This window comes from Hemicordylus capensis, chromosome 11 (genome assembly GCF_027244095.1).
Source record: "Hemicordylus capensis ecotype Gifberg chromosome 11, rHemCap1.1.pri, whole genome shotgun sequence".
NCBI classification, from domain to species: Eukaryota; Metazoa; Chordata; class Lepidosauria; order Squamata; family Cordylidae; genus Hemicordylus; species Hemicordylus capensis.
In genome coordinates this window covers 24,643,291-24,662,989 of record NC_069667.1, presented here as the reverse complement: position 1 = coordinate 24,662,989, position 19,699 = coordinate 24,643,291, and the positions used below count along the sequence as shown (strand labels likewise).

The 19,699-nt window shown below is 43.3% G+C and overlaps 1 protein-coding gene across 4 annotated transcripts in view; it reads left to right on the top strand.

Annotated features, from left to right (window-relative positions):
* THOC2 (THO complex subunit 2) overlaps window positions 1–18,122 on the top strand; it is a 52,506-nt gene extending 34,384 nt beyond the window's left edge. Inside the window, exons 26-39 of one of the 4 annotated variants that reach the window (XM_053273770.1) lie at window positions 474–602; window positions 2,088–2,219; window positions 2,305–2,489; window positions 3,930–4,114; window positions 4,992–5,094; window positions 6,152–6,588; window positions 7,600–7,658; window positions 9,230–9,265; window positions 13,392–13,529; window positions 15,472–15,541; window positions 15,624–15,781; window positions 16,109–16,185; window positions 16,420–16,467; window positions 17,280–18,122. In XM_053273770.1, the coding sequence (XP_053129745.1) occupies window positions 474–602; window positions 2,088–2,219; window positions 2,305–2,489; window positions 3,930–4,114; window positions 4,992–5,094; window positions 6,152–6,588; window positions 7,600–7,658; window positions 9,230–9,265; window positions 13,392–13,529; window positions 15,472–15,541; window positions 15,624–15,781; window positions 16,109–16,185; window positions 16,420–16,447 (1,737 nt within the window). In that variant the 3' untranslated portion in view covers window positions 16,448–16,467; window positions 17,280–18,122. Of the gene's footprint in view, window positions 1–473; window positions 603–2,087; window positions 2,220–2,304; window positions 2,490–3,929; window positions 4,115–4,991; window positions 5,095–6,151; window positions 6,589–7,599; window positions 8,541–9,229; window positions 9,266–13,391; window positions 13,530–15,471; window positions 15,542–15,623; window positions 15,782–16,108; window positions 16,186–16,419; window positions 16,468–17,279 lie in introns of those variants that run through there. The other 3 variants (XM_053273772.1, XR_008311619.1, XR_008311620.1) reach the window with 3 other exon arrangements.
* Window positions 18,123–19,699: the final 1,577 nt, after the last annotated feature.

Sequence of the window (19,699 nt, the reverse complement as noted above, 5' to 3'; positions counted from 1 at the left end):
AGCATCTATGGTTTAGTTATTTGGGAGACGCTTTAGTTAGCCGTGATGAGGCCTCATTAGGCTAGCTAATATGAAAACCCTTTCAGGGGTACCTGTGGTTGTCAGCTAAAGAAACGCAACTTGCTGGGTCATCACACTGTGGAGGGTCTGGCAGTTGTCGTCTCCCCCCGCCCCGTAAATGAAACGGAGAAGTTATCACTTTATATAGAATGATACTAAAGTCTGAAGAGTAATATTTCAACATTTTGGGGGTTATAAAATCATCTATATCCTTTGTAATATCCAGGCCATTCAACATCACTTTAGACACTTTAGACAAGAAAAGGAACTTCTTACTGGGAAATATCTGAGTTCTATTTTTAAAGGTTTGTCAGAAGATTAGTGGAATAAAACTAACGCTGAAGTCAAATGTTATACGCGTGAAAGCGGTCTAGAATTCATTTTTAGTATGTGCCTCTTTAAATTTCTCACAGGTGTTCTCCGATATAATCTACACCGTCGCAAGCTGTACTGAAAATGAAGCTAGTCGATATGGCAGGTTTCTCTGCTGTATGCTAGACACCGTAACTCGGTGGCATAGTGACAGAGCCATATATGAAAAGGTACATACAATGTTCAAAATCCTAACTTGAGAGTCTTATATTTTTAAAGGTGTGTGCTTCAGAGAAGCATCAGACTTTGGGGGTGATCCATGTTCCCTCAAAACTTGAGTTCCGTGCCTTTGTGGTAACCCCCGCAGAAGAATTCCAAGCTCCATGAGGTGCTCTTCGGCTCTGCTGAATCGCATCTGTGGTGCAGTGGTTATTTTCAGTGAGAGTGCACCTTCCTCCTCTGTTCCTTCTTGACTGCCACGGTGCTCGCATAATGAAGGATTCACTCCATCTCACCCCAGTTCGTGATAGAAAATTGACAGCTATGGTTTCTCATCCTTCTCATCTGTCTCAGGGACATCATCAATGTTTCCCGCACTGCCAAAATCTTCTTTCACACAGAGCAGGCTGTGTCTGCCATCCCAGTCGCCAAGTGTTGAACCTAATGGCCTGGAAGCTCAACTGTTAGATGCTATCCTCCTGAATGGAAAAAAGGAATCAACACAGAGGAATTACATATGCAAATGGAAACGATTTATGCTACATGCTGCATCCAAGGGCTTTGACCCTTACAATGCATCAGTCTGTCAAATCCTCCTATACCTGCCAAGTCTAAAACCATCCAGACTTTAAAATCCTTTTATCAAAGTTCACTTAGCAGCACTCTTTGCAAGGTATCCGGGCTGGGATGGAGGCACACTGTTCTCCCATCCTGACTGTAAGAGATTCCTCAAATAAATAAATAACCAATTCCCACCAGTCAGAGAGCCCATTGAGCTGTGGAGACTCTGTTTGGTCTTGTCTTCACTCATTGAAGCACCGTTTGAAGCCCTCGCCTCTGCTTCCCTAAAATCTCTGTCCTTAAAACTTGCCTTCCTGGTTGCCATAACATCAAGGAGAGTCAGTGAGCTTGCACCTCTTCGGGCTGACTCTCCTTATCCCAAACTCTGTCTGGACAAAGTCGTTCTGAGGACAGACTCCTCCTTCAGACCAAGACAGAGATTGTCTTGTTTTTGTTGTCGTCGTTGTTGTCCCATTGGCTCGTAGAGCGTATCTTTATGTGCTACAACCAACAAGGGGTGAAACTTCCCTCAAGGGTCAAGGCACAGCAGCCCACATGTCCAGCATCAGCATAAAAGACATCAGTAAAGCAGACTTGCCCTTCATCAAACACTATGCTGTGGACATCCGCTCAGTGGCAGAAGCCAACTTTGGTCGGGCGGTGCTTAAAAAGTACTCTAGCCAACACCACTGTTCAGGTGAGCTTACTAATCGCCCAAATTGTTAGGGAACATGGATCACCTCCAAGAGTTAAGTTTTTGGTGTCAGGATATCCATGAGCTGCGGATTTTTAGTAACCGTTAGCTCAGCTCTTTGCAGCCGTGACTGTGCCAATGTGTAGCCCTCTCAGCAGGCCCATGCTTCGAAATGTATATGTTTGATTTCTTTACTTTGCCTCTTGAAGAAGCTGAAGAGTTTTTCTTGGTCTGTTTACAGGAATGTGGCAACTATCCAGGCTTCCTCACTATACTACGGGCAACGGGTTATGATGGTGGGAACAAAGCTGACCAGTTAGATTATGAAAACTTCCGCCATGTGGTGCACAAGTGGCATTACAAGTTAACCAAGGTAAGCAGAGGCCATTGAGAAGCTGAAGGTGCTTTGCCATCTTGCTTGGAAGCCTTTTGACTGCTCCTTTTCATGTTCTCTCTAGGCATCTGTTCATTGCCTCGAGACGGGGGAATATACGCATATTAGAAATATCCTAATTGTGTTGACCAAAATCCTGCCGTGGTATCCCAAGGTTGTGAATCTGGGCCAAGCCCTGGAAAGAAGAGTCCATAAAATCTGCCAAGAAGAGAAGGAGAAAAGACCTGATCTATATGCATTAGCTATGGGGTAACAAAACCTTCCTTTAAAAACCTGGCTAAATCGTACGGGAAACCATCCCACACTTCTGAACTATTTTTTAGACTTGCTTTTGGCTCTAGGTTGACATTTGCTTTCTCTTGGAAGCTTCACCTGTCCAGGGTCTGATGTGAGTGTAGTTTCAGGTTTTTATTTGTATATTTATTTATAAAGCACCTTTCTAGGCACGAAATTCCAGGACCCTGCCTCCTCAGAAGGCTCGTGCAAATTTGGATACTGTCTTTCAGAGTTAGATAGACCTGGGCAAGATGAAGAAACGTGTGAGAAAAGATTAAAATAGGATGGAAAGGCTTTGTCTTGCTTCAGCGGTAACACTAAAACATGGTTTAGCACTCTGTGGGCAATACTAGGAGAGTGATGGGCTTGTGGGGCTCCCTCCTCTGTTCTCCGCCATGCAAGAGGAGAGAAATAAAAGCATTTGATTTCACTTCAAGAACACCCCATAACTCTGCATTAACAGGGAGGAGAGCTGGTTTTGTGCTTAGCAAGCATGAATTGTCCCCTTTCTCAGCAGGGTCCACCCTGGTTTGCATTTGAATGGGTGACTACCTGTGGGCACCGTAAGATATTCCTCTTAGGGGATGGGGCCACTCTGGGAAAAGCACCTGCCTGCTTGCATGCAGAATGACCCAGGTTTCCTCTCTGGCATCTTCAAGATAGGGCTGAGAGAGACTCCTGCCTGTAATCTTGGAGGAGCTGTAGACAATATTGAGCTAGATGGACCAATGGTATAAGGCAGCTTCCTATGTTCCAACAAATTTAGCAGATGATGGTTTCTTAACTAACTATAGTTAGAACAAACCAAGATCTTAAGCTGAGACCAAACCGTGGTTTGATATCCTAGCTTGCTCTAACTAAGTTAGTTAACAATACAGATTGTACTGTGGTTTGTTTTAAAGTGAAAGCAAAAGCTTTCATTCTTTCCTCACATGCAAACTTGCATCTCCCTTATGCTCATTCTTGTAAGTGCTAAACTATGATATAGTGTTGTGTCTGAACTGGGCCTTATTTTTCCATATATTTAAAACTAGACATTTTGGGTTTTTAAAAAATATAAATCACATATGTGCGTGTTTTGTGTCATATCCTTATGAACGCTAATCTCCCTTCTATATTTCAGAAACCCCCTTTTTAACCCTGTAATGTGCTATTTCTTAATAGTGCCAGTGGTTTACTTGATTATTCTTTGCAGAACAGGGGGAAAGATATTTTTGGTGGCAGACATTTTGAGGATTAAGGTCTCATAAGTAAGTTATTTGATTCTACCAAATCAAATGTATGGAGTTTGGGTGGGAAGATGGCGAACAACCTATAGATCAACCAATTCATTTATCTTTCCAAACAGCTCTCCAAGATGTTGTCTTGCTTTTTGTTTGTTTCTGCATATTTAACACTTTGTGCGACTTGCAGCTACTCTGGACAGTTGAAAAGTAGAAAACATTGCATGGTTCCTGAAAATGATTTCCACCACAAGGACCCACCCACCAGGAACGCAGTGCCGACAACCGTGCAAAACGGGCCGGGTGGAGCCGGGCTGCCTCCTGCGCTTACCATAAATGCAGCTAAACTGGAAGAAAGCACTGCTGAGGAGACTGGTATGACAGTTACCAAGGATACGAGCCAAATCGTTAGATTGAGAACACCATTGGGAAGGCCCCCATAGGCCCGGGGGTGGGGGGAGAAGCTTCTCCTAGGGGGCTAGCTCACACCTGCGCATCTCTCGCTAGATTACTGAGCATTTGATAAATGTGTGGACTGAATCATCTGGTCCTTCAGTGATGCACATGCATTTGACAACCAGCCCCTACTTAGGGCTGGTGCCCTTCATTATGATCATTACCAGGAAAAAATTGGGCTTCCACATTTCACAAGGTCAGACTTAAGGGCCAGACTGTGCACTCGATTAAAAGACTTAACTGTACCGTTTTTAGTAACAGCTGGACGGGGGTAAGGATCAGGCCTGCAGTAGGGAGGAGGGTTTAACCCCACCCCCTCATCTTCACTGCATTCCCAAGGGAAATCATCTCCTGGAAGCTGCTGTTGGTGTCAGTAGCAGTTTCTCTCTGGGGGTCAGTAGCTTGGGGGCTGTTTTTGTGGGGACTTTGGTGCAAGGATAAGGAGCAACCCACCCTGACCACAGTCACTATCCTTATCTCCTCCCCGCATTGGGGATGAAATGGAAAAGGAAAGTGCAAGATCAAATTACTCGTCCATAGTAACTTGTAATTTGGATCTTAATATCTGTAGTCGTTCTTTTTGCGCATAATTCACATATGGGTGAATGTGTTGGGGTTATTTTGAGTAGTGCCTGCAGTATTATTTCCTTATTAGCAAATGCCTCTTATCTGCTCAGTAAAAATAAATGTGATTTCCTTAGAATAGTATTGGTCTAAAGTCTTTATATGCCACTGAACTGGTCAAATGGGCCAATGATCAAGTATTGTTGTTTCTTTCTTCTTTTAAAAAACACAGATAAATTAAAGGAGAAATCTCAGGGTGCTGTAAAAGTGATTAATAAAGCTGCCAATACAACACCAAAGGTGACCACGAGCAACGGAAACAGTGCTTCTAACAGGTGAATAGCTGCCACCATTCTCCCTTTAGAATGCAGATCACATTAGGAAAGGACACATTTCTTTTTAGGAGGATAAAAGCGGGGTCATAAAGCTCATGCTGCCTCAATACAGGTGGCCCTCGTTATTCGTGGGGGTTCTGTTCTTGCCTGTAGGCACGAATAATGAAATGGTACCCCAGTGGGAATCTAGCGGTTAGATTCCTACGCACACAGAAAGGCTAGAAGTGGAGTGGGGTGAGCATAAATGAGAAAAACAAAGTCCTCTGCTGCTCTCTCCAGGCAGCAATGTCCCCTCAAACCCCCAGTTCCTCCAGTTTTTCACAAACAATTGTGGGGTGGGTGTGTTTTTTGTTTTTGTTTTTTTAAGAGCCATAAAATGGTTCTGCACTGTAAAATGGGGCCAGAAATCCTATTGGAAGTCATTTCTAGCCACTCAGCCTATTTTTATACTGCGGATAAAGAAACCAGGTCTCTAAGATGTGTCCATGGATCCACGAGACCGCGGTGGCCACCTGTCTAGCAATCTTCCAGTGAATAAACAAAGGCAGTCCTTTTGTGACACCCACTACTTTAAGCCACCATAGCAATGGAATAATAACAATTTACATGCCCACTGGCTGAGCTAAGATGGCATTCAGTTTCTCTGATTCATAGCCCAAGCATCTCATGAGCATCTCATGATGTTTGCGTTCTTAGAATTATAGTCTTGGCTGTGGTCAGTCGCTCATAATGCCATGAAATTAAGTGGCAGTTAATCCTGGTTTTTTAATTCTGGGTTGGGGGTAAGGAACAGTGGTGTGTTTGAGGGCCCACCTTGCTGCTGATGGCCCCCTTTTCTGCCAGAAAGACCAAACATTCCACAAAAAAGTTCCACATTCATTGATGTTCTTCTCATTGGCCAAGTGTGCATTAAGTAAACTCCCATAGTTGTTAAGAGTCAGGGACAGCAGAATTTAAAGGGTGTTTTCAAAAAAGTAAAAAAAAGGATGCTTTTTAAAAACTGGGTAAGCAAAAACTAGCTTTGATATGAATATTTAGTTCATTTTGTTACATGCAGCAAAGTTATTAAAGAGAAAGAAGACAAAGAAAAATGTGGGAAGGAAAAAGAGAAGGAGAAAAAAGAGAAGACTCCAGCTGCCACTCCTGAGGCCAAAGCACTTGGAAAGGATGGGAAAGATAAACCAAAGGAAGAGCGGGCAAATAAAGAAGATAAAGCAAGAGATACCAAGGAAAAAACTCCAAAGTCTGATAAAGAGAAGGAAAAAGCCAAGAGAGAAGAGAAATCGTCCAAGGATGAAAAATCTAAGGTTATTGTGACCAACGCTGAGTCAAAGTCAACTGCAGAAAAGGAGAGAGAAAAGGAGCCATCCAGAGAGAGAGATGTAACCAAGGATATGAAATCCAAGGAAAGCATTAGAGGAGGAGAGAAGATGCCCGTTGCTGGGTCCTTGAAGTCGCCTGTTCCCCGATCAGAGGCATCCGATTCTGAAAGGGGTAAGGCCTTTCCAGCTTTTCCATTTCTTTAAAGAGGACACACTAGGCAGCAGGCGTTGTTGTTTTTAACTGCATGCACGTCTCCCATCCAGTGTGTCATGGCATACTGGCCAGTGTATTACCCGCTTTTGAGGCTAAACTTGTCCCATGATGTACTGGAAGGACAGGTCTTTCCCAGTTCATAAGCGAGTTTTAGCTCCCCACGTTTGGAGCCAGCTCACTTCCTTATGCATCAGGAGTGATGAGTCCTTCCGGGTGCATTTTGGGGCAAATCAGTTCCAGCAGGGACATGAGGGATGGCTATGAAGAAGAATAAAAATTATATAAGAATAAAGATGAGAAAGGAATCTACAATCAATTAATAAAAATTGTACAGTGGCTTTGTCAGCATACACATACCCACACCCCAAAAGGGAATTGTGTTGGCAGGGGGTATTTTAAGAGAACGTCTTCTTCGTCATGAACCCCACCGCCCATTGAGATCATCAGGAGAGGTCCGTCTGCATTTGCCACCGGCTAGTCTGGTGGCTACTCAGGGACGGGCCTTCTCCATTGCTGCCCCACAGCTTTGGAATGTGTTCCCTGAAATCAGAGCCTCCCCATCTCTGATAGCTTTCAAAAGACAGTTAAGACACATCTGTTCACCCAGACTTTCAGTTAGACTCATAGAATTTTAACATTGTTTAAAATTTTAAATTGTTTTCATGTTTTAATTTTGTTTAAGATGATGGTGTTTTATTGTAAACTACCCAGAGATGCAAGTTTGGGGCAGTATATAAATGCTAAATAAATAAAATGGGACCCCATTTTATTTTTTAAAAAATGTGTGCCTCAGGTTGAGTAATACTAATCTGAGGAATGGCTTGTTTCCTGGGGCTATTCCAAAGTTTGAGAGGGCCTCTGAATATCTAGATGAGGGCTGAGGGTTTCTGATTCCAGTGATCTGATGGCACATTGATTTGAATGGTTTTGAGAAGTAAGAATCTCCGTGTCTCTCTCTCTCTCTTTCAGAACAAAAACGTCGCAAAGTTGATACCCATTCTTCTCCATCACATTCCTCAACAGTAAAGGTTAGTATAGCCTGAGGAAGGCAGCACGCCCATTTTAGGCTCTCGTGTTTGGAATGCCAGTGTCCGACTTCCTTCAAGTTTTGTGCCAAGTGGAGCCACTGGTTGCATTTGAAAATGCAATCCTTTCTTGGTTGGACTCTTTTTCATTTAAAAAAAAAAATCTTATATTTTTAATTAGAAAAAGGAATTAAAGCTTCAAGGACCTAGCACAATTTTTGTAAATAGAGTTTGGAAGTGTCAAGAGAAATTTTTTTTTTTCCCAAACAAACAAACCAGAAAAGTGCCTCACTGTTTTAAACAGTCTCTCATATATATATATATATATTTATATATATATTTTTTGGAGTGCAGTGGTAGCTACAAGCAAGTGGGTCTTGCAGCCAGCCGAGAGGAGCCTATTTTTCTGCACTAATATTGAAGAGTCTGTAGCACAGAAGAGTTCCCGGAGGATTATGGGAGACCCGATACCTCTGAATCCATCAGGCTTCTTGATGAGCATCCTACCGCTGTGTGCCTTCCAAAGAGGAGCCTTGAAAAGGCGTTCCGTTTTAAAAGTCTCCTTGGTGATCAGTTCTCCTCTAGTTGTGTGTATTGAGTGAGCAGGCAGCTTCTGTTGCACCTTCCCTGCGAGGTTTGTTTATATTCCAGTGGGTTCCCGCCCGTTGAGCTCTGCGTTGTGCTTAAACCAGATGTGGCAGCCAAAACCTTCCACCCAGCCAAGAGAAAACCCCCACCAGCCGAGTGCAGCACAAAACCCACGGCTCTAGCCTTCTTGAAGACTCAGGGTAGCAATTCCTTGCTCCATATTTATAATTTTATTTCTAAGCTCCATCTAAGCTCATGGAATCTTTTGAGTTTGCAGTACGTTGAAGCTTTAAAACTGTAAGTTGCCAATACTTCCTCCGAGCACTGGGATGGATTTATGGGGGTGTCACCATCTGGCCAACTCTTAAAAGAACCTGGTCTCTCTCTTAAGAGGTTGGCTTTAAGGTGTAGAGCAGCTGGCTAGGGCAGTAAAATGGCATAAGCCAGTTTGAGCAGTCGCTGCGGTTGTCTGTCGGCTTCCTCGGGAGTATTTCTGACTGCTGTCGATAGGACTTACTCCTGCACAGGTGTGTGGCAGAGACTGCAGCACTCGTTTATAACCTCACACTGTGTTTCTGTATGGTTTTTTTTAAAAAAAGTAATTGTAGCCATTAAGGGGAACACTGTCCACAGATGGATGTTAAATTGAGCAAAGCAGATATCCCGCCCCGCCCTCCACAGTTGCATAGTTGGGCTAGAAGTAGTAACGTGTTTTTCTTTGAATAGTTTGCGTTATGGGGTGGCTTACTGGGTAACGTGTTTTTTTTGTTTTTCCTTAGATTTTATTTTGTAATCCATCTGCTTGCTATAACTAGCATAGGGATGTGAGTCTGATTTCCTTCTTCTTTGAGAAACATTAACACTGGATTTATTCCCAGAAGGAGTAGCTGTTTTTTGTTTCGAGGGTTATGGCCCTGCTTTCCCAAGTTCCTGTGGTTTCTGAGAACTGTGCGAGCTTATGTGTCGTCTCCATTCATTTTCTGCAGGACAACCTCAGCGAACTCAAGGACTCTTCAGCAAAGGTTTGAATCTTTCAGTCGCCACAAAAAGATTCTTGTGTTGTTTTTGCAGTTGTGCCAGATATGTTGAAAGGACTGTTAAATAGTATGTTGGGATAGCAGCTGGTCCTGTAAGCTCTCTATGACTCTATAAAGCTGCCTTATACTGAATCAGACCTTTGGTCTATCTGGCCCAGTATTGTCTGTATTGACTGACAGTGGCTTTGTAAAGCTTTGGACATGTCACGGGCTTTTCCTTAGCCCTATGCAGAGTACGTGCTCTGTCGCTGATCCCTTTCCCTGCAATGTGGATTGGAAGTATATCATTAGTTATTCCACCCGTCTGATCTGTATAAATGTATTTATGATTAAATCTTGTCTGCCTTGCCTTTTCAGTGTTTCCGCTCTGAGGGCAGTTTGCATCAAAGCAACAAAATAAATAACCATTCAGAGTGCCATTTAATAATAATAAAAACTTTGTTAGCCGCCCCATAACAAATTGTTCTCTGGGTGGCTCATGACGGAGGATTGAAACATACAATAAAAACGCACTGGAATGTGCTCCCTGCTGAAATAAGAGCCTCCCCATCTCTGACTACTTTTTAAATTCCTTAAAGATGCATCTGCTTGTTTGTTTGTTCTAGTTCTATACCGCCCTTCCAAAAATGGCTCAGGGCGGTTTACACAGAGAAATAATAAATAAATAAGATGGATCCCTGTCCCCAAAGGGCTCACAAACTAAAAAGAAACATAAGATAGACACCAGCAACAGTCACTGGAGGTACTGAGCTGGGGGTGGAGAGGGCCAGTTATCTGTTCACCCAAGCTTTTAATTAAATACTGTTTTAATAGCTTTAACTCATTTTAAAATTAGTGAAAAATCAGATCAGATCTGAAACTCAGAATTTAAAAGGCCTGGGCGAACAAAAAGGTCTTTACCTGGCATCTAAAAACAAAGTGATGAAGCCAGGCAAACCTCACTGCAGAGGCTCTTCCATAATCAGGGTGCAACTACTGAAAAGGCCCTCTCCCCGGTAGCCAGCCACCCACCTCACGTCGTTTGGCAGGGGCATTTGAAACGGTTTATAGCAATTACAACAGCAGAGAAATAAAAACCCGGATTAAAAGGCTGCTTGGAGTTAGAAAAATACATTGAAGTTGGTGCCAGGCAAGTTCCGCAGGGGGACACAACCAAGAAGGCTCCACCTGCCTAAGCTCTGCAGGCTTATCGGTTAGGAAGATGGCCCCAGATGAGGCCCTTCGCATGCAGGCAGCTTCTGATTTTAAACTGGTAATTTGGCATGCCTGTAGTTCTCAAACTGGGGGGACTCTGGAGTTCTTGTGAAGCTTAGCAGAAGCTCTTCAAGGAGAAGATTTGTAGTTGCCAGCAGGAGAACTGGTCTTGTGTTAGCAAGCATGATCTACCCCTTAGCTAAGCAGGATCCACCCCGGTTGCATTTGAATGGGAGACCACATGTGAGCACTGGAAGAGATTCCCCTCAGGGGATGGAGCCGTTCTGGGAAAAGCAGAAGGTTCCAAGTTCCCTCCCTGGCAGCTTCTCCAAGATAGGGCTGAGAGAGAGAGACTCCTGCCTGCAACCTTGGAGAAGCCGCTGCCAGTCTGTGAAGACAATACTGAGCTAGATAGACCAATGGTCTGACTTGGTAGACAGCAACTTCCTATGTTCCTAATGCAGAGTAAAAAGGGGAAGAAAACAAAATTTATATCCATACCACTCATAATGTAAGCAGGACAGGAGAGCTAGGCTTGTCATAGCAAGCATGACTTGTCTCCTTAGTTAAACAGGGTCCACCCTGGTTGCCTATGAATGGGAGACTAGATGTGTGAGCCCTGTAAGAAATATTTCTCTTACGGGGTGGAGCCTCTGTGGGAAGAGCAGAAGGTTCCAAGTTCCCTCCCTGGCAGCATCTCCAAGACAGAGAGCGATTCCTGCCTGCAACCTTGGAGAAGCCACTACCAGTCTGGGTAGACAGTACTGAGCTAGATAGACCAAGGGTCTGACTCAGTGTATGGCAGCCTCCTATGTCCCTTCCCTAAAACACAGCATGCCTCCTCCCACCCCTAGCCTGTGAAGTGACGTGGAGGGTTTGAGTGTGTTCAAGGTGAGGATTTTAGTTCAAGCAGTGGAGTGGTCAGGCCCGGCACACCTGACCAGTACTGTGCTGAATGTTCATACTAGAATATGCCCCAGTAACTTTTTGTAACGGAGTCTGACAGACATACAGGGACTCTTAGCAACCCCATGAGCATGCTGCAGACTACTCTGGCGGTTGAAGACTGCAGTGGGATCTAGCCATCCCTTGCCTACTTGTGGAGCTTTCCAGAGGAACCCAACAACTCCCCCCTCTCAATACGAACTGTGTGGACCCTTGGTATGGCTCCGCAGTGCTGGTGTTCTTACTAGCCCTCTGGATAATAGTATCCTATGGAGCAGTCACTTAAATCCCCCCAATTGTATCCAATCCCATAATCTTTATTTCAATGCGCTTAACAGATTTTCTTAGTGATCATTTTTGCACCAGGGAATCAGCATTTAGGCTACAGTTCAGATCAGTCTTACTAGTGTGCACAGACTTGCTTTTCAACACAGCTGCATGTGTCCAGTGGCTTTTGTCAGCTACCAACACCGAGACATGTATATTATTTTGTTTTAACTGGCTGAGATATCATGAATTGGAAAATTCCTAAACGTCTAAAGGAATTCAACATTTATTTCTTTGTACAAGCAGCAATTTCATGCCTATGCCCCAGCTAAAGCTTCATAACAGTCTTCAAAGAAAGTGCTTCACGGGACAATTTGTGGTAGTCTAGAGGCTACGAAGGCACGGTTTTGAATGTGAAAAAGAAGGTTGCAGCCAGGGGCCCATGATTGCATTCACCATGGCTGTTTTCTCACCCCCTTCTGTTAGAGTGTCAAGGCCCAGGCTTCCTCCTAACCTTGAAGCTGAAGGTTGGCTACTAAGACTAGCCAAAATTTTCTGGACCCCTGGTTGCAGCTAACTTACCAGATCTGGCAACTGGTGCAGGCAGAGATGGATGATGCAGGAGCACCCTAAGATTGCACAGCAGGTGCTGAACTGGAAGATTCCCCATCCTTTTGCCACTCAAGAATCCTAGTCTGGATTTAGCCTCAATGACTCACCCACATGCAACTAACGACTGCAGCTGAGCACTTGGCAAGCACCAAGATGAGAGACCCAGATCTAACAGGAGACAGTTAGTCCTAGTCAGTCTTCTAATCCCACCGTGCAGCTTCAGGTGCAGACTGGAATAATTTACGGAGTAGACAGCCTCAAGTTGTGGTGATGGTCACAGTCCTAGGGGACTTTAAAAGAAGAATTGACAAATTTGTGGAAGGTGGGTTTCTCAGTGGCTATGAGCTCTGATAGCTAAATGAAACCTCCGTGTTCAGAGAAAGTGCTCTACAGAAGACCAGTTGCTGGGCCACTGGTGGGCCACTGTGTGAAACTGGATGCTGGACCAGATGGGCCTTGGGCCTGTTCCAGCAGGGCTGTTCTTACGTTCTTATCTATGCTTTTGGTTCTATCCTAGATTAAATCTCAAAACAAAACCACTGGTATGTTTTATTGGCTCTGGGGTGTTTTATAATTCCAGAATAACCAGAAATAGATGCCCCTGAGGAATAATGGTGTGTGTGTGTGTGTATAAACTGCATATGCTAAAAAATTCAAATACAAAGAACTTAGAAAGAGAGGAAAATCTTAATACCATTTTCCAGGGTCTGTCATCTTCCTTGTTGCTGCAGCATAATTATTCTATTTAATCCTCAGCAACATGCAATTCGTGGTTTTTAAAATTATTTATTTAAACAGATCTTGTTCAATAGTTCCTTTGGCTGAATTCCATGTTGGGAGCATGTTTGAATACTGGTTTTGTCTCTTGTCCTTAACTTGACCGTGGTCTTCAGGATCCTGTGTGTCAATATCCGCTTTCCTTTTTTATCAAGACAAATTTTGCATCTTTTCTTTTGAGATATTTGAAGAGTTTTCACAGCAGTATGCAAGATCGAAATAATTCGGGGGCTTTCTGGTGCAGGAAGCAATTACTTTGATGTTCCATCTCCAGGACGACACCTTAATCCTTGGTAATGTTGCCTTAATTTAACAGCACTACATTAACCACTCAACTCCAACGTTGTCCAAGAGTAAGGAGAGAGAAGAAGACAAGAAAGATTTGGACAAGTCAAGGGAAAGATCCAGGGAGAGGGAGAAGAAAGATGAAAAGGAGAGGAAAGACCGAAAAAGGGTGTGTGATCTCTACATACTAGTTTAAATCAGTGCTCTCCTGTCTTCCCCTTCGGCCTTGACCATCCATGAAGACCGGCTGTTGGAATTCCTTCTGCCAGCTTGAGCCTCAGTTCCGATTACCTTGTCGAGCTCAAGCTCTGTGGGGGCCAGTTTTTCATCAGCTGGGCTCCAGAGTCCATGTGAGAGGTGGGGTCTGGGGTGTTGGGCTTAAAAGAAGTGGGCAACCCGGAGGTACAGCTGCTGCCTTTAGTGCCCGGCCTTTGGTATGGGGCTGAGGTCTGAGGGGAAGTTCTGTTTGGGGTCCTCCCAGTTTTCGTTTTGTGTCTTAGTGGTTGGACTCTCTTGTTAAGGATGGAGCTGGAGGCATGTTCGATGAGATTGGGGTGGCTACTTCAGTAACGGTGGAGAATAGAGGATTGGGTGTTGGCGGGCCAGCATGCCGTTGCAGGGGAAGGGAGTCCAGTAATTTAATTAATGTTTTCCCTTCTGGCTGCCCTGTCAGCTTTCAGGCCTCGGGGAATAGTTCCAACTCCCCACTGAACCTAACCATGCTCCTCTGTAAAGCCAGGTCAGTTCAGCTGTAAAGCCAGGCTTGTATAACCTGGTTGTGGGAGGCTAGTGGTCCTGTGTGGGCCCAACGTCTTCTCCCAGGGTGCTCTGTTGCTGAGCAGGTTAAGGGCAGGTGGGGTGGCTGTCGTCCATAAGAATAACATCTCCTTTACCAGGATCCCTGTGAGAGAATTGTTTTATATTGAGTATGCTTACTTTAGGATTGGGGATTCTGTTGGTGTGCCGTCCACTCCGTTGCCTAATCTCCCTATCTCTGGCAACTTTTAAAAAGGCATTGAAAACACATTTATTCACCCAGGCTTTTAGATTTATAGTCTTAAATTTTAATACTGGGTTTTAAATGATTTTGTTAATTGATTTAATCTTTGAAATGATTTTAATTGTAAACCACCCAGATGCGCAAGTTTTGGGCGCTATAGAAATATTTTAAATAAAATAAATAACAGACTCCCTAACTGAGCTGATGGAGCTGGTCACTGAATTGGTGTTGGAGTTGCCTAGGCTTTTGGTGCTGGATGATTTCAACATCCACTTTGGAACTGGCTTGTTTGGTGCTGCTCAGGAGTTCATAGTGGCCATGACAACTATGGGCCTGTCCCAGTTAGTCCTAGGACCTGCACATGTTGCTGGTCACACGCTGGATTTGGTCTTTTGCTTGGATCAGGGGGATGTTCTGTGGGTGGGGTTGCCTATAGTTTCCCCATTGGTTAATCCCTCCTGGTTAAGGTTGGTCTCACTCACAGTTGCGTCTGACCCCTGCAAGGGTGGTGAACCTATTAGAATGGTCCGCCCGAGGAGGCTGTTGGATCCAGTAGGATTCCAAAGGGCCTTAGAGGGTTTTGGAGTTGGTTTTGCCAGTGATTCTGCAGATGCCCTGGAACAGGGAACTTTCCAGGGCAGTAGTCGTGATCACTCCTAAGCATCCTCTCCAATCCACGTCAAAATTAGTTCCATGGCATGTGCTGAAAGCAACTTTCTCTCCTTTACTTGCTCCTTGAGAACCAAGGACTCCTTTTAGGCTCTGTCCTTCAGGAATGAAGGTCGTCGTCCCCCTTACCTACCCTTTACTCAACTTTAACCCTTTTAGAAGACTGGTGTTTAGTTTTTGTTGTTTCATTTGCTCTTAATACTTGAAAGATCAGTTTTCGTCATTAAGAGATTTTAAACAATGATCTAATGTTACATTGTGTGTTGAGAAATAAACCAAGTGCAGCTGTCTTGAACCATAAATATTTAAACAACAATCTTGTGTTGGAAACCTATGTGTATTAAATGTGTGTGTCTTGAACCATAAATATTTAAACAATAATCTTGTGTGGGAAACCTATGTGTATTAAATGTGTGTGTCTTCGTTGGTTGTATCTGCCTAGGATCACTCAAATAGTGACCGAGAGGTGCCCCAGGATTCAAACAAAAGGCGGAAAGAGGAGAATGGAACAAGTAAGTCCTCTCCATCTTGCTTCTCTGCTGGATGGTGCCTAGCCCAGAGTGGTCATGGTGACAGTTTTGTCTGTCTTTTCAGCTGGTTCCTCCAAACATAGTAAGAGTGAAAGTCCCTCCGACTCCCCTCGTTCAAATGAGAAGGAAAAGGAGAAAAACAAATCAAAATCTTCAAGCAAAGAAAAAGGAGATTTAATCAAAGTTGAAAAGATGGAGAAAAGCTCCTCTGGTAGCAAAAAGGTCAGGCAACCATTTCTACTACTTGGTGGTTTCTAGCAAAAGTACTTGCTAGGATACCTGGTTGCTGTTCCATAGACATTGGGTAGCATTTCCCACACCCCAGTGATAGCCTTTGGGAGTCTGTAGGGTTAGGACCAGTTTTTTTCTGGCTTGATCTTCTAAGTATTTTGTAACATCTGAACTACAAGTAAAAATTCTGTTTTAGGTGACTGAATTCTGATTTAGATGACTTTGTTCTCAGGATACTTTGGCCTTTCACTGCCCTATGAGAGAAGAAACAAATGTGTAATACTTGTAAATAACTGTTTCTTTCTCCATTTTATGTAGGAATCCAGACATGATAAGGAGAAAACGGAGAAAAAAGAGAAACGGGACAGTACTGGGGGGAAAGAAGAAAAGAAACAATATCCTTTTTAATAATGTCATTAGCAGAGCTACAGAAATCCACTAGTCTGTGACGAGTGAAAAATGACACCCAAGTTTAAAAAAGTCCTGATGAGCAATGTACCAACATAGCTTGATGAGTAGAATATTTTGTCTGGCTGATAAACTGGGCCGACATTTCTTCACCCTGGTCACTAGTCTTGATGTAAGATTGTCTTTTTTTAAAAAAAAAAAACCCTTAATGGTTAATCTACTCATAAATCTTCAGACAAGCACAGATAATGAACGCCGTTCTGAACGAGGTAAGAATCATTTTGATGTCTTTCATCAAATTTCAGAAGCCTTTTTCAGAAGCCTTTTCTTATGAGGACATGGTGTGTGTGTGTGTGTGTTTAAATTTTAGTAAATGGTGGGGCTCTCCAGATTAATTTGTACCCAAGTAACTTATTAAAGCACTTTATCTAGCTTCTATCACATAATTGCTTTGTTCTTTGATTTTGACCTTGCACTAACATAGCTACATGAGTACCACACAATTTGTGTAATTGCTCTGTGTACATTGGTGTGCTGCTGGTGTAGCAATTTTACAGATCATTGCAGTCCAGTGTTGTGCCACCTCGGGTGGATGACGACTACGACTACTATAACTACTACTTATACACCAATTATATACCACTTTTCAACAGCAGTTCTCAAAGTGGTTTACATAGAAAAATAAATGAATAAGATGGCTCCCTGTCCCCAAAGGACTCACAATCTGAAAATAAACATAAAGGAGATACCAGCAACAGCCACTGGAGGGATGCTGTGCTGGGGATGGATAGGGCCAGTTGCTCTCCCCCTGCTAAATATAAGAGAATCTCCACTTTAAAAGGTGCCTCTTTGCTCAGTTAGCAGGGGACTTAGTAGCAACTTTGCCTGTTCATGATTATTCCATGAGACATGTAGACCCATCCTGAGCCTGAATCATTTTGACACTGTAATAAACAATATGTTTTGTACTTTTTGAGCACATTTGGGCCGTTCTGTTGGGTTAGTTTCACATCTCACTTGGTTTCAATTCATGATCCAATAAGAACATAGCTTTAATTGTCTGATTTTTTTTTAATTTTAGGTGAGGAAGATCTTGAGCTGTGACCAGAAATGTATTTTCCGGAATATAGATTGCACAGAAAATTGTGAATGAAGAGGACCCATCTGCATCTCCTTAAATTATTCAGTTCTCTGCTTTGTTTCCCTCCCATTGCTGAAGATTTGATCGTTGAGTTGTACATTACTGTATTTTTAACTTGTCGCTTAGTTTCTTAAACATTTATTTTCAGTACCTGGCTGAAAGTGTTACATGTTCCATATTTTTAGCACAATGTGCTGCAAAGAGTTGCCATCGTGCAAATGAGGGTTTTTCACATGTACAGAATTCCACATTAGGTTCTTCAGAATACTGCCTGAGTTTAGTCATCCTTTTCAATTGGAAATGCATTCTTTTAGGTGTTTGGAAACCAACAAATAAACAGTTATTGAACCTTCTGGAATTTACCTCATTTAAATCCAGTTTTTATTTATTAATTTTAATATCAGTAACTAAAACCAAGTGGGAGCACTGTTTTTATGCAATGCTTAGGAATTATTTGTATATTATGTGCACAACATTGACCTGTTTAAAAAAAGAAAAGAAACCACCCCCCCACACACACACTCTTATCGTCCCTCAACTACACCTTATGTTTGTCATAATGTTTTTAGAGAAATCGGGAAATACTTTCTTCCAAACAGAAGTTTTAAAAAGAAAAATTAGGTTTCAATACTGCAGCTACAGGAGCTTTGTATCGCTGGACTTTAGTCAAAAACGTTTCACAATGACATTTTTAAGAAAAGGAAAACAATTTTTTTATCTGATGAATTCTACCAGTGTAACCTTTTTTCTAAATAAACAATAGTTTTCTCAATGGGTCGTAAATCATTGTGTGTGTTGCTTATTCCGGTGGTTTATGGGCTGTGATTTTTGCCACGTGCTCTGTCCTCTTCAGTTTCCTTTTATAAATAATACACAGATCAGACTTCAGTTTCACAAGTATTGAAGGATATTGCTACCCAAAGCAATCGGCCTCATCCATTCTCCCGTGGTCTCTATTTTTGGGAAGTACCTCCCATTGGTTGATGGGCAGGGTCCATCAGCAAGAACAGCACCAAGGGGAGGGACTTCCCCTCAGTTCCCAGACTGGCTCTGCCCGGTTAGTAGGCAGCAGGGTTCTGGCACTGCTTGTATCTGAGCTGTTGCAACACTGTCTGAGTCTTACTTCTACACTATGTTTCTTTTCTGTGAGAGTGGTACCATTTGTGGCAGGGACTTGGGCTGTGGATTTATTTCACCCAAAACCTGAGGAAAAGAGCATTCCTGAGGACACAACCTTTCCTCCCCGGCGTGACTTCCCACACTCAACTTATAGGAAGATAGGAAGCTACCTTCTACAGAGTCAGACAGTTGGTCCAGCTAGCTCAGTATCGTCTACCCAGACTGGCAGCAGCTTCTCCAAGATTGCAGACAGGACTCTCTATCAGCCCTATCTTGGAGATACTGCCAGGGAACGAAACTTGGAACCTTTTGCATGCAAGCAGGCAGGTGCCCCATCCCCTTTGCAGAATATCTTTACAGGGCTCACACACGTAGTCTCCCATTTAAATGCAAACCAGGGCAGACCTTGCTTAGCAAAGGGGGCAATTCATGCTTCCTACCACAAGACCAGCTCTCCCCCCAAGAACAACTTCTCCCCATCACTTGTATGGAGTGGGAAAGCAGTTTACTCTTGAGTCTGGTCACTGGTGACCTTGTTTTCTCAACATGGTTCCTCATCACCCACCTTCAGGCAGGAAGAGGGCCAAGGCTAAGAAAGGATCGCCTAGCAACACAGAAGGCAACCAGGTTCTGGGCCTTCCAGGATTTGATTCCCTCCAATTTGGGCACTAATGGTCTACATTGATCACCAGAGAAACACATTTCATCGTTGAGATTCTTCTTCTTCTTTTTAATGAGCAATCTAAATAAGTAGAAATGAGAGAACCTCACCAGACCCTCCTTTTGATAGGATGGCTTGTCCTATCTGTTTAGGCAGGTAGCTTTAAGCTTATGCCAGCCAACTTACAAATGCACACACCTTGGGTTCATCTTTTTCTGCTCATGAACCACCAAGCTACTGATCATGCAGTGGTGTGAAGGATACAATGTGAACCCAAGAACTTCACTGACTCTGGAGTTAAACAAAGAACTGGAAAAGAAAATTAAGAATACAGTCTCAAGTACCTCGAAATGGTGAATGTCGGCTTAGCTGCCATTCTGATGGCTGACATGATAAAGAAAGTAATTTCCCACCTCCGGGTACTGCAGCATTCCAGTTTGACTGGCAGCTTAGGGATCAAGTCAGGTATAATGTATATATGCTGGAAACTGGTCCATATGCTCACTGTTGTACCACTACATTTGTCTCTGATTTGATATGTCATCCCAAAGGTGCTTCTAGCAAATCTATTACATATTTT